Source organism: Aulonocara sp. 'chitande type north' Nkhata Bay, linkage group LG17, assembly GCF_057382095.1.
Source record: "Aulonocara sp. 'chitande type north' Nkhata Bay isolate Kocher_YH1m ecotype deep benthic linkage group LG17, A_spYH_male_GT1.1, whole genome shotgun sequence".
In the NCBI taxonomy this organism is placed as follows: domain Eukaryota; kingdom Metazoa; phylum Chordata; class Actinopteri; order Cichliformes; family Cichlidae; genus Aulonocara; species Aulonocara sp. 'chitande type north' Nkhata Bay.
The window spans coordinates 5,755,491-5,769,306 of NC_141360.1; the positions used below are offsets into that span (position 1 = coordinate 5,755,491).

The window sequence follows — 13,816 nt, forward strand, 5'->3', positions numbered from 1 at the left end:
CACATAATTATGAAATACCGTATGAATGAGAGGGTATGTAAAGCCAATAAAAGGTCACATTGGTGATCAATAAACAAGCATCAGGTTTCTAATTGTTGACTAAATGAAAAAGCTGCAGGAGTTAGTTATACTGAAATGTTACTGCTATTCAAAATATAAGTAGAACTAATCGAAACCACACGGATATTTTATTGGACAACGTTTATCTAGTGGCAATAAACCAGATAGAACGTAATAAAGTATGATAAGATAAAAGTCACACAGTCCACATTTATAGCACTTTCTATTAAGGCACAATCTGAGACTTTTGCCATAGCAGTTTGAGATGATAACAGCTTGTCTGCCTACAAACCCTTTAAAAAGTGCTCATTGTTTAAACTAGAAACCGAAATAAATGTGTCCGCATTCCAACATTGTTACAGTAGAGCCCTTCAAAAAGGAACGGACTTGTTTCCTTAATAATCCCATCAGTGGTGCTTAGAAATGTCTTCATCCTATCTGGACTCTTTCATTTCCTTGTAGATTGTCCTATAGACCTTTGGGATAAACAAAGAACATTAAAGGGAGAAGCTACACTAATCACATGTGAATGAAAACGCAGATAACAAAATTTGAGCACAGACAAAGTTTTGTTGACCAAACCAGGGCAGGTGAAGATTTGCTGTCATAAATCTCCTCGTTCGGGCGGGTTAAGTGCTTTTACTGTTAGGACCATGATGTCAACATGCAGACAGGCGGGTGGGTCCCGCTAACACGTCTGGGTGTGGTGGCCAGCAGACAAGGCTGTTTTTATATTTCTCACATCAATGGGGCCCACTGAGCTGTGACACAGCACCTATATTTAGATTTGGGCTATAAAGTCTCTGGCCTGCAGCCTGGGCTTCACAAAGTTCAGTCTGAAATGGATTCAGCCAATATGAAAGCATTTGTTTTGCAAAAATCAAGATTGCACTGCATGACTTGTGAAAATATTTTAGTTGCAAATGTGACAAAGGTGATTTTTGCTCTTTAGGTTTTTTTTAAATATGATGTATCAGACTAACTAGGAGTTAGAACAGAACACACGCATATACATAACTTTCTGTAATGTGAAATTTTCATGCCTTTTACTGAAACGTTTCAAACCGTCGATAGAACCAGATTATGGAGTTGTTTTTTCCCCTCCTTTAAAATTTTTTTTCCTTTCACTATTGTTTTTGTCAAAACACATTATGAAATATACAAGAGCCACAGCTTAGTTCCTCAAAGCTGTGTCCATCAGAATTTCCTTTAAAGGTCACATGAACTGAAATGTGGTCATTCTTTAATTGTAATTGTTTCCTGGTAAAGGCTCGCAGTACGTCATGTCAGTTTCTGCTAGTGTATCAGTTCCAATGAAAAAATTGGAACTGATGCAATGCCACAAACAAACTCCAACAATTAACATCACCCACATGGTTTGTGTACAAAACGCTTGTGGTAACAGTTTGCAAATTATATAAAAAAGGAATATTATTAACACTTATGTGGCTGTCCACGGTTTATTTAAAAAAGAAAATACCTCAGAGAGATGAGCTATCAATATCTACAAAATCTGACATAAATATATAACATATAGTGTACATAAATCACATAACACCTGTCAGATTGGTCTCCTCAGGCCCACAAAAGTTGTTTTTGTTTTTTTAAAATAAAAATTTCAGGAAAAAAAAGATCCGTGTGCATGTAAAGACACCATCCTTCATCCTTCTTTAGCTGAGCTGCAGAAAACAAACAAAAAACATAAAGATGACCTCATCCACACAGAACCGCTTCAGCATCTACATGTTCACACATTTGACATGTGAACACACACCATGTTTGGCAGTTTCAACGATGGCCTATTGTGGCTGAAGGCAAAGAAAATAAAAATAGCTGAAAAGACTGAAAATTGTCCAGAATCATATTATGCATTCCTCGGGTCAGGATTCAGCCGGTGATGGCTGGCTGGGTGCCCCGTTGCGGGTGCGGAGCTGAGATTGGGCAATGTCAGCCAGTGCACTCTGGATCTTCTCCAGGAGCATATCGCCGCGGTAAACCACCTCTTCTAGCCGAGCTGCTGCCTCATGGTTCTCCTCCTCCAGCTGCCGCAGACTGGCCGCCTGATGAGAGGTCACAGTCAGTCAGATTTAATGAAAACAGCTTTGGTGTTTTTATTTTCCCTTTTGTGGAGCGTCAAATAACTGATAACAACTGAGTGAAGGTTTCCTTTAATTGTGTATAACTTGGGAGCATCAGATCTCACAATAACTGACTGAATAATAAAAGAATTCCCACCTGGTACACCCAATATCCCCACACAACGCAGGTGGTGTGTGTGAGCAACTTTTAAATAGTTGATGAGAACCACTTTGTACAAGTTCTGTTTCACGGTTCAAAAGCTGCCATCAGACTGTGACGAGATTCCATGCATGATTCGCAATGTGTGCAGAAAGTCTCCTGAGACGTGGTCTTACAGCTGATAATTTCTAACAGCTTTGTATGACAGATGTCTTTTTACTTTATATCTAAAACCAGTTGCGTGTATTGTCGGCCCTCAGAGAGCTACAGGGAAACTAGAACTTCTGGGCTGTGCAAGTCTCATTCACAAAATTCCACTGACATCTGACAGCACTAATATCTAAAAAAAATGCTGCCCTGTGGTCCGCATGAAGATAGAAGTATCCTTGCACAAAGAACCAACACCACTGATTATACAATATTGCTCGGCTGTTTTTCAGAAAGACTGACGACTACTGCTCCGACTTATAAAAAGCTAGAAATGACATGAGCTGCCTGTAAGGATGGCTTACTTTCTTATAACATTACCTAGAGATAAATATCATACTTGTTTGAGAAAGAGCAGCACCTACTCGGCTCAGAAAAGGCATTTGGAGCTTGTAATGACATTAAGCATGATTGGTCCATGCAGATTAAAAGCAATGAAAGTTTGTTTTTTGTTTCTTAAATACCTAATTTTCCAGCAATATATACAATTATTAGTCACGTCATCAGCAAAAATGTGCATACTGCCAAGATCCATGAATCTTTTAGAGAAATCATTTAACAACAATGCTGGTGATTTTCCTTTGGCTCAGACTAAAACTTCCTCTATGCAGGGAAACTCCCCCCTTCCCTGTGTACTCAGAGTCTAAGTTTCCCAAACATTACCAATTTGGCAGTTTTAACTGGTTTAAGTGAGCTTTACCATTTACTTAATGGATGTTCCTCAAAATAATCTCGTTATCGGAACACTCCAGCCGTGGTGTTTATCGTTCCTCTCTTGAGTGAAGGCCATAAAATATTAAAAGAGATGTTTTTGCTTTTTTGTCTACTGATAAAAGTCTCTGGAAACAGATCAAAAAGTTAGCAAGTTTTCCAAGTACCACTAATGTCATTCAAAGATATTTGTGTTACAAATGCTCACTGGCAGTACTGTGTATTGCACTCAAATATGCTTGCTGGGAAACATCCTATTCTCAATTTTCTGTTCTTTAATCTATTCTAGTCTAATCTAATAGCAGAAAGCAGTGCACAGGAAAGTGACACTTGATGCCATGTATCTTTCTATTTACGGGAGAGAGATCAACACAAGAATGACTGTTGTTGTCTTTAACATATTTCACTATAGACTATAAACAGTTTGCTTACACACAAAACACACTTCCCTCTGCTGACTGATAGCTAGACATACTAACAGTGCTCCTCTACTTGAATTAGTTTTTTTTTTTTATGTCCGGGAAAATTAGAATTAATACATTGAAATACATATATACACACATGTGAAATAGTCGGTGATACTTATGAATGTGCTGACCTGCAGAGCTGCTGTGGACTCCTCACTGGGCAGCGAGTCTATGAGTACATCCACATCTTTGGCTGTTCGGGCTATAAGGGCTGCAAACAGCTGGGCATACTCTAAACAGAGATCACGAAAAACAAAACACAGGTGAATGATCCTGCATATCATTAAAATAAAATAAAATAAATATATATATATATATATATATATATATATATATATATATATATAAAAAATAACAGAACACAAACACACACTCTACGTGCTGTTGAACCACAGAAAGTACCCCCTCCCCCCCCTTTTTTATAAGAGAAAAATCATTATGTACCATAATATTCAGAGTGAAAAGATAAAATGTCACTAAATATTGAGTAAAATGTAAAGTGGTGAAACTAAATCATTTGAGTTGTAGAGAGACACTCATCATGAATGATATGTAGGTGTAGTGATGGAGACCCGGTGTTGTATGATCAGGGGGGAGTACTGTACAAAGCACCAATGTGGACATTTTCATTCCTGTTTCAGACAAATTTTTTCAAGCTAACAAGCTGTTCCACATTATGTAAGCCAGTCTGTACTGCATTTATGTCAGTTTGCATAAGATTTTGTCCGTGTAGCCTAGGGCTGCCATGATTAGTCGACTAGTCATGATTACGTCGACTATCAAAATCGTCGACAACTAATTTAATAGTCGCGCGTCGTTTGAAGCTTTGTAAGATCCCAAAAGACGCGGGAATAAGTAGTAGCATTTAAGAGTGTAATAACAGACAAACAGAAGATGGCAGCACTGCATGTACAAGGATGCCAGCTGCCGTTAAACCCCGAAGAAGAAGAAGTAGTGTCCGGTATCGTAGCCGAGTCCAAATTCAGGAACTGCATCCTACTGTGCCCCCATTTGTAGGCCGATTACGTTACAGTGATACGACGAAGACTGTCCGAATTCGAAGACTCCGACAAATGCGGCCGACAAATGCGCCCTTCATTTCCCCAGATTTGAAGGATGGGTCAGGTGTATACTTCGTGGCCCAACCTATCCCAGAATTCATAGCGCGGCCCTGCTCAGCTTCCAACAATGGCAACAGCTAGTTAGTGTTAATATTACTCTTATTATTTTTTCTGGGTCACAAAATAAACGTTTAACATATTTTCAGGCGAGACTGTAACTGTATCAACCTCAAATATCTGCTCAGTTTATCAAGACACCACATATTTTTAAAAGCGCTCCAACGTTTTCAGAGACGTCTGTTACCCACCAGCTCGATAGCTAGCCAGGGTTCAAGGCTCACTAGAGCCGGTGAGAACACCGGACTCCCAGCAAATCGTTTTCAAATCCACCGCCGTCTTTCGCTACTCAGGTTAAACACGATATACAAGTCACTTAGAGAACTTAAAAATGTTATTGTTTGGCTTTTTTCAGTGTTTTATTTGTTCCTGAGTAAATCGGTTTGGCTGCAATTAAAGTTATAGTTTTTACAAAGCTGAATAAACGTCAAGAAGATAACTGATTATCAGAAGTGTGAGATGCTCGAGAATATACTCCGGTGTCCTGTTATATTTTAGATAGCAAGGAGCAGACGGCTGAGTTTATTAAACTTCACCAAAACAATCTGCAAATTTCATTAAAATGTAATAAACTATCATCTTGTCTTTATTTTTAGTTAGCACATACCTTACACATTTAAAGCTGTAAGCTAATGATAGTTATATGAGAGCAGATGCATGCTGGTGCAATAAGCTGTAAGGTTTACGTCCAAAGGATGCATGATCTGATTAGTCAACTAATCGCAAAAATAATCGGTGACTAGTCGACTATCAAAATAATCGTTTGTGGCAGCCCTAGTGTAGCCTGATGAATCTGGGTATGCAACCTCTACAGACATGCTTGTGTGCAGTGCACCAAGAGATCAACAGCACATGTAGCACTGGCTGACAGTGATAATACTGGAAACTAATTTGCTGACGAGTTCACTTTAACAGGAAAGGGAGTAACAGAGGAGTTCACCACAAAGAGGAAACAGTGGCAAAAAATAATCAACAATTAAAAAAAGCAGCATGAGAAACACAGACAGTGGATACGTAGACAATTTTCAATACCGTGTTTCATTTCACTGCAAAGAAGTTATTTTTATATTATGACATATCTTTTCTGTATCAGGGTCGAAGTTGAAGGAGAAACTGAACAAATGCAAACAAGTCTAGCTCACAGACTGTTCCGCATAATTGTTATACTGCCCTCTGGTGACAGCACACAGCTATAACATGTACCAACACACAGCTATATACTGGGCTGGAAATCACCAGAGACCCTTTGATACCACATTTTTACAATATATTACTGTCATTTTCAACATTATATGATATGTTAAATATTGCAATAACATATACTACAATTTATGTCCTAAAAGTTGAACTTTATCAGTATCTGTTTTATCCAATGAGATAAAGTAATCTCACTGCAAAATGAGATTGTCAAGCATCCCCCATCACTGTTATTAAAACCTGCCACAAATGTTACTATAAAATAAGAGTCATTCTGACTGATATCAGTCTGAGGTTCAATAGGTCAAGTTGGCAATTACATGCAATCTGTTTCTGATTGCATGGGCAACAAACACATGTTGTCCATAGGGAAGATGCACAGTGACCTCTGGTGGAGAAGCTATGCAACGTCATTGATGAGTGTTTCTCTCATCTCCTCTTGAATTTTTATTTTTTTATATTTAGTAGCTTTTAAAAAGCAGATATCAATAGAGAGACAAATAACTAATATCAACTGATATAAAAACTATGGTTAAAATTAATGTCATAGTAAAAAACACACAAACCTTCTGTTGGGTTTGCTGGCTGATCCTTGTTGATAGCTGTCTGGATGTTACTGAAAGATGCAGGAGGTGCACACTGTTGCAGGACGCCGATAGCATTACAAAACTGATCCGCAAGCTGGACACACAAAACAAAACCAGTAATAGGTTACGCTGTCGTTTAAACAAGACAATAGCTGCTGATGAGAACATAAACTTCAGGCAAAAGAAATTTAAAGAGGTTTCTTTTACCAGTTTTATCAAGGTATGTTTTTTTTTTTTTAAATTATAAAATATAGGTATTTAGTTTACCAGTGTCAACCATAAGGAGGCCAGAATCCAATTTTACCCACTGTGAAAATGTGAAGGCGTGCTTAAGTTTTGGACTTTTAAATGTATTTTCATAAGTTTTACAGCTTCTCCTGAAGATAAAACGTCCCCCAAATAATTAAATGAGAGAAAGTTCATTTTTTAAACCATCTACTATAGAAATCTATGCTTTTTACAATGGGGTCACATTACAAAATATATTATTACAGGACAGTCTACACAACAAGCCAAAAGAACGTTTTCTGTTATTTTTGCACATTTATTTCCTACAATTTAAGCCCAACGAGTCACACTGACAAATTTTTCTTTATTGTGCAGAAAAACTAAGAAGGACTGTTAAAACCAACATCTTTTTCTTATATTACAATGTCTCAGGGATTAAATGTATAGTTAAAGTTCTGACTGAGAGTGACAGAAAGGGGAGTGTCACTGATCGGCCCAAAGTGTGTTGTATGTAGGCCACCTAGTAAAAGGATGTTTGACATCCCTGGTCTAGAACCACCCTTAAATTATTATTATTATTTTGTTTGTTTGTTTGTTTTGGAAAATGGCAAATAGTTGCAGCGGGAGTTGAAAATAGTTGAAACGGGAGAAAATACGTGGAAATACAGTATGTAAGGCAAAAACAGATTTTGCAGTATTCTAGCAAGCTGGTACAACATGAAGGATCAAAATCTGACCTACTTTTCTCCATTCGTAATTCCTATAAGTTCAACATCTGTTCAAGACCACTGAAAAAAATAAGCAAATTTGGTCCCTTGCAAGCCAAATATAAAGAAATTACCTTTGCACAGTATTGTAGTAACACTGTTTTCTTTCCAAATATATTTATTTTGTATCATTTTGTTCAATGAAGCTACTCAAAACGACGTTTTAACACTGTAACACTTCATTGTTTAAAATAACTTAGCTGGTTTGGTCGTTTAGTAACACAGGCCTTTAGCCATAATTGCTATAATGGTTAGCTACCCCGTGTTGTTGACACGTTACTAAACTATTAGGGCCACTGGTTTGCGTTAGCTACCAACTCTAAACGACATAACGATGCATTTTATATTTTTAACACCTCCTTCTACCAAAGAATGTTTAAAATATTCAACATTTGCCTTACCGAATTGACTGCGTCTTGAAGTTGTGTTAGCCGGTCCGCCATATTGTCTGTTTCTGACGTAACTGTCGCGAGAACATAAAACATCTCGCGGTATATTCGGTATTTTGGGAACCTTGGTTGTCATAGGTTGGGTTACTTACTTTTATCATCTCACAACTGGGTTCACAGCAAACTTGAAACGCGTTAAAATCGATATTTTCATATCAGCAGAGATTATCTTCTATTTTAACGAGGAACGGATCTTTATTAGAGCCTGTTTGTGGGTGCTTTATGAGGACTAATGTTAGCCTTTAGCTAATATTAGCTGCCAAACATCAACAGGAAGTAGCAGCGGGGTTAACGCAATTCCAATGTCTTGTACTGTGGCTTCCCCAGGTATGATCATTTTTGTTTCTTTAATTCATTATCTAAATTGAATGGCAACACTGATTTGTTATACGCACCCGTTTATAATGCGAGCATGTAAGTGGATTTGCATGAAAGCTTAACTCTGATTAGTAAGTTGGCTAATAAGTGAGCCGAGCTTGTGTATGTATGTATGTGTTGTTAAAATATGTTTTACGTTGTCAGCTAACTGAATTTGGAAAACTGAGATACTAATCCCCTTCACGTTTTATATAGCTGAGACGAATATGCTTCCAAAGTAATCATGTAAAGTGAATCTGACACCTAAAACACGTAAGGGGAGGTCGAGGAGGAGAAAGCCTAGATTCAATGTCAATGAATGATTTTTAGCTGGTATTTCGAAGTCAGAGCTGACGCTTCAGTTGAGGTTACTTCTTGGTTTACAGATATTTTTAAAATTGTATAATACCAATATCGCGGTGTTGTTGTTTGAACAAATAAAACAGAACTAGATCAAGCATTTCTGATTTAAGTCGTGTTTAAAAAAATATTAAAGTGATCATCATATAAAAAAAGACTACTTTTATAGAAAATGACTGATGTAACCTATTGCTGCTTAACAGCAGCAATACAGGGAGTGCAGAATTATTAGGCAAATGAGTATTTTGTCCACATCATCCTCTTCATGCATGTTGTCTTACTCCAAGCTGTATAGGCTCGAAAGCCTACTACCAATTAAGCATATTAGGTGATGTGCATCTCTGTAATGAGAAGGGATGTGGTCTAATGACATCAACACCCTATATCAGGTGTGCATAATTAATAGGCAACGTCCTTTCCTTTGGCAAAACGGGTCAAAAGAAGGACTTGACAGGCTCAGAAAAGTCAAAAATAGTGAGATATCTTGCAGAGGGATGCAGCAGTCTCAAAATTGCAAAGCTTCTGAAGCGTGATCATGAAACAATCAAGCGTTTCATTCAAAATAGTCAACAGGGTCGCAAGAAGCGTGTGGAAAAACCAAGGCGCAAAATAACTGCCCATGAACTGAGAAAAGTCAAGCGTGCAGCTGCCAAGATGCCACTTGCCACCAGTTTGGCCATATTTCAGAGCTGCAACATCACTGGAGTGCCCAAAAGCACAAGGTGTGCAATACTCAGAGACATGGCCAAGGTAAGAAAGGCTGAAAGACGACCACCAGTGAACAAGACACACAAGCTGAAACGTCAAGACTGGGCCAAGAAATATCTCAAGACTGGTTTTTCTAAGGTTTTATGGACTGATGAAATGAGAGTGAGTCTTGATGGGCCAGATGGATGGGCCCGTGGCTGGATTGGTAAAGGGCAGAGAGCTCCAGTCCGACTCAGACGCCAGCAAGGTGGAGGTGGAATACTGGTTTGGGCTGGTATCATCAAAGATGAGCTTGTGGGGCCTTTTTGGGTTGAGGATGGAGTCAAGCTCAACTCCCAGTCCTACTGCCAGTTTCTGGAAGACACCTTCTTCAAGCAGTGGTACAGGAAGAAGTCTGCATCCTTCAAGAAAAACATGATTTTCATGCAGGACAATGCTCCATCACACGCGTCCAAGTACTCCACAGCGTGGCTGGCAAGAAAGGGTATAAAAGAAGAAAAACTAATGACATGGCCTCCTTGTTCACCTGATCTGAACCCCATTGAGAACCTGTGGTCCATCATCAAATGTGAGATTTACAAGGAGGGAAAACAGTACACCTCTCTGAACAGTGTCTGGGAGGCTGTGGTTGCTGCTGCACGCAATGTTGATGGTGAACAGATCAAAACACTGACAGAATCCATGGATGGCAGGCTTTTGAGTGTCCTTGCAAAGAAAGGTGGCTATATTGGTCGCTGATTTGTTTTTGTTTTGTTTTTGAATGTCAGAAATGTATATTTGTGAATGTGGAGATGTTATATTGGTTTCACTGGTAAAAATAAATAATTGAAATGGGTATATATTTGTTTTTTGTTAAGTTGCCTAATAATTATGCACAGTAATAGTCACCTGCACACACAGATATCCCCCTAAAATAGCTAAAACTAAAAACAAACTAAAAACTACTTCCAAAAACATTCAGCTTTGATATTAATGAGTTTTTTGGGTTCATTGAGAACATGGTTGTTGTTCTATAATAAAATTATTCCTCAAAAATACAACTTGCCTAATAATTCTGCACTCCCTGTAGCTTGCAAAAAGCTACTGCATCATGGTATATACATAGGTTTTTATAGGACTGTTCAGAGTTCCCAGAAAACTTTCACTTGACTGCAGCTGCTGTATCTACAGATTATAGACCAAAGTTTTTCCCCATTGTCTAACTAAGATACAAAGTCAGCCTACCTTTAAATAAAGAAGCTATTTTAATAAGATATAATTCAATAGTGTCATTCATCACTATAATGAATAGCTTGCTAATGGATAATTGCTTTAACCAAATGTAATACTTAAGGGAAGAAAAGAAGGATTGACAAGGTGGATGACTACTATGTTTGCAAGCAACCGTGTCCTAGCTCCTCTTAAGAATCACTTGTATTTCCTCAGGCATGAACTGTACCTTAGAGAAGGTCCTGGCAGATGCCAAATCATTAGTGGAAAGGCTTCGCAACCATGACAACGCTGCTGAGATGTTAATCGAACAGACGACACATCTCAACAAGCGAGTAGAGGCCATGAAACAGGTAGGGTGTCACATGAACTTGGGGAAATGTGAGGCCTAAAGCATTTGATGTAGAATCCGTGAAGTTTCATTTGAAAAGCTGGAATAACATTTTTTTTAAAAGTATTTCTAATTGTTATGATCTATCATTTTATATTTCAGACTGAAGGTTTGTGTGCTTGTTCTTTTTATTGATAGTACCAGGAAGAGATAGACGCCCTGAATGAGGTTGCACGTCATCGGCCTCGTTCCAGTCTAGTCCTGGGAATCCAGCAGGAAAACCGGCAAATTAGGGAGCTCCAGCAGGAAAACAAAGGTAGGCAGTTTCCTTCAATGTCAACTCTCAGTCAGTGCATTTTTAGTTTCGCTTTGATTTGCGGAATATAAAGCTAGAATTTGATCCTTCCTGCAAATCAAACTTGTGTTCATACTTCATGTAGAGCTGCGTACATCATTGGAAGAACACCAGTCTGCCTTAGAGCTCATCATGACCAAATACAGGGAGCAGGTGTTCAGACTTCTCATGGCCAGTAAGAGAGACGACCCCGCCATCGTTACCCAGCTGAAGGAGCAGCATACTACGGTCAGTGTCTGGTGCAAGTACTTTTAATGTATTATTCTGCAATTTTTTACTTTTCTTGTGCATTAAAAAAAAATCATTGCAGGAAATGCAAGCACACATAGACAAGATCAACGAAATGGCCTCCGTGATGAGGAAAGCCATAGAGGTGGATGAGGAGCGAATATGTGAAGATGAGGAGAGGATTAAACAGCTAGAGGTAAAAGCCGAGCAGCATTACTTCAGTTGTTCCAAAGCTTTGAGACCAGGGGAAGGTACAAAAAATCCACAGAAGTTACAAATCCACCCAAAAAAATGTCTGTTCATGTGACACAGAGGATCACAAGTGTCAAAGAAATTGACACTTGACACAAATGCCAATAAAAGTCATCAGTAGAAACTTAAATGATCAAGCCTCTGAGGGGTGGAATCAAAACTGGATCACAAGTCATAGTTAAAAAATGTTCATGTGCTCTGTTATTTATTCATTTATTTATTTAAACAGTATATTTAGTGTGAGTTTGGAGTTTAAAAATGAACTAAAGCTTCATGTTGAGTTGAGATGTCAAAGCAGATCTTAACAGGGCATTTAAATTAAAAATGAGCCTTTTTATTTACATTTCCTCCTAGCTTTGTTTTTGTCCCTTTGACCTACTTTGTTATTTAGACATCCTGCCTCTCTATTTTCAAGGTTCTTTATTTGTCACATGCATAGTTATACAAGTATAACACACAGTGAAATGTAGCCTGACACGCTCCTCGACATGTGCAAAAAAAATTGGGGGGGGGGTTTAACCTATTTTAGTTTAACCTATTTTCAATAGGTTAAACAGATATATATATATATATATATATATATATATATATATATATATATATATATATATATATATATATATATATAGATCCATCCATCCATCCTCTACTACTTGAAATTATCCATAAATCCCATAAAAGTTAGATTTATGTTACTATTTAGCTAACTAGCATTGCTATGTGCTTTTAGCTTTTGACAGTAAGAACCATTTGTAGTGTTTCCACATGTTAACCACCAGATGTCAACAGTGAGCTTTTAAACTCTTAAAACATCATAAACCCATATTTTATTCACAGTAGTGGAAAAAGTAGCATTTTAAGAGAAACAGTAGCTCATTTTGAACTTAATACTAGCAATAAAAAAATAAAAAAAGTTGGGATGGGGTCAACAAAAAGCTGGAAAAATGGAGGAACATTTTAGGTTAACTGGCATAAAGATTAATACTCAACATGATTGGGTATAAAAAGGCCTTTTAAAGAGGCAGAGTTTCTCAGAAGTAAAGATGTGCTGAGGTTCATCAATCTGCAAAAAATAAAAGGCATCTGCAACTTGTGGAACAATTTCAGAATAACATTTGTCAACATATAATTCTGAAGACTTTGAATATCTAATTATCTGCAGCTTAATATCTTCAAAAGATTCTGAGAATCTGGAGAGATCTCTGTGCTCAATAAAATTTGGGTTTATGGGATTTGCAAATCATTCTGTTTTTGTTTGCATTAAACACAGCACTAAGCACAGCAGATCTCTGTGTATTTCAGTTGGAGAACAATGGACTCCGAGAGCTGCTGGGAATCAGTCGGGAAGCTTTTCTGGTTCTGAAGAGAGACGACCAATCAGACAGCACGTCGCTGTCGCCACTGCTCACCAGTGCCGACGTGAGCTTACGAAAAAGTTAAAGCCCAGGGCAGCCCACCAAACCCGCCCACCTACTGCTGCCGCTGTAGGGTACAGAGTCTACAGCCTGTTACCACGTGACCACTTCAGATGATGAGTCTCCTGGTGCATTTAGAACATCGCTGCTCCAGACCTGCATCCCTGTCTGATGATTCGGGCAACAAGCAGCGAGCCAACCACCTCCCTTTATTCTTTTTCTTGTTTCTTGGTACTGCTGTAACGTTTTGTTCATTTTGGCAGCATGCACAAGCCCGCAGTGCCTGCAACATTTTAAGGTGTAAATGAGTAAATGAAGGGCTTGAGTTCAAATAAATCTATAAGCAAGAAAATTTGTCTGTAGAGTTTGTGTCACCTTCCAAATGTCACACGTTTCTTGTTCTGTTTTGGTTGCTCCTGCAGATACACAACTTCTCACTTTCACTACTCGTGTCAGTAAAAGTGGTTTCTATTCCCACCAATATTGTCACTGGCGGGAATAGAAACCATATC

General features: G+C 38.2%; 2 protein-coding genes across 2 annotated transcripts; one reads left to right on the forward strand and one right to left on the reverse strand.

Annotated features, from left to right (window-relative positions):
* Nucleotides 1-1,501: 1,501 nt before the first annotated feature.
* med21 (mediator complex subunit 21) lies at nt 1,502-8,164 on the reverse strand. Its single transcript, XM_086268222.1, has 4 exons — nt 8,042-8,164; nt 6,625-6,739; nt 3,815-3,915; nt 1,502-2,120 (listed from the first exon to the last, which is right to left on the reverse strand). The coding sequence occupies exons 1-4, from the start codon at nt 8,123-8,125 to the stop codon at nt 1,941-1,943; spliced, it is 480 nt and encodes a 159-aa protein (XP_086124348.1). The 5' UTR covers nt 8,126-8,164; the 3' UTR covers nt 1,502-1,940.
* Nucleotides 8,109-13,656, forward strand: fgfr1op2 (FGFR1 oncogene partner 2). Its single transcript, XM_086268221.1, has 6 exons — nt 8,109-8,416; nt 10,940-11,076; nt 11,253-11,370; nt 11,495-11,637; nt 11,720-11,833; nt 13,192-13,656. The coding sequence occupies exons 1-6, from the start codon at nt 8,392-8,394 to the stop codon at nt 13,327-13,329; spliced, it is 675 nt and encodes a 224-aa protein (XP_086124347.1). The 5' UTR covers nt 8,109-8,391; the 3' UTR covers nt 13,330-13,656.
* Nucleotides 13,657-13,816: the final 160 nt, after the last annotated feature.

Bases quoted from the DNA above. Each gene is read 5' to 3' on its own strand.
- med21 (XM_086268222.1), bottom strand. From the start codon at position 8,125: ATGTTTTATGTTCTCGCGACAGTTACGTCAGAAACAGACAATATGGCG. The intron at 6,740-8,041 runs GTAAGGCAAATG...TTGTGTGTCCAG, and splicing joins TTCAAGACGCAGTCAATTCG to CTTGCGGATCAGTTTTGTAA. The intron at 3,916-6,624 runs GTTTGTGTGTTT...ATCTCTGTTTAG, and splicing joins GCCAGCAAACCCAACAGAAG to AGTATGCCCAGCTGTTTGCA.
- fgfr1op2 (XM_086268221.1), top strand. From the start codon at position 8,392: ATGTCTTGTACTGTGGCTTCCCCAG. The intron at 8,417-10,939 runs GTATGATCATTT...GTATTTCCTCAG, and splicing joins TTGTACTGTGGCTTCCCCAG to GCATGAACTGTACCTTAGAG. The intron at 11,638-11,719 runs GTCAGTGTCTGG...AAATCATTGCAG, and splicing joins TGAAGGAGCAGCATACTACG to GAAATGCAAGCACACATAGA.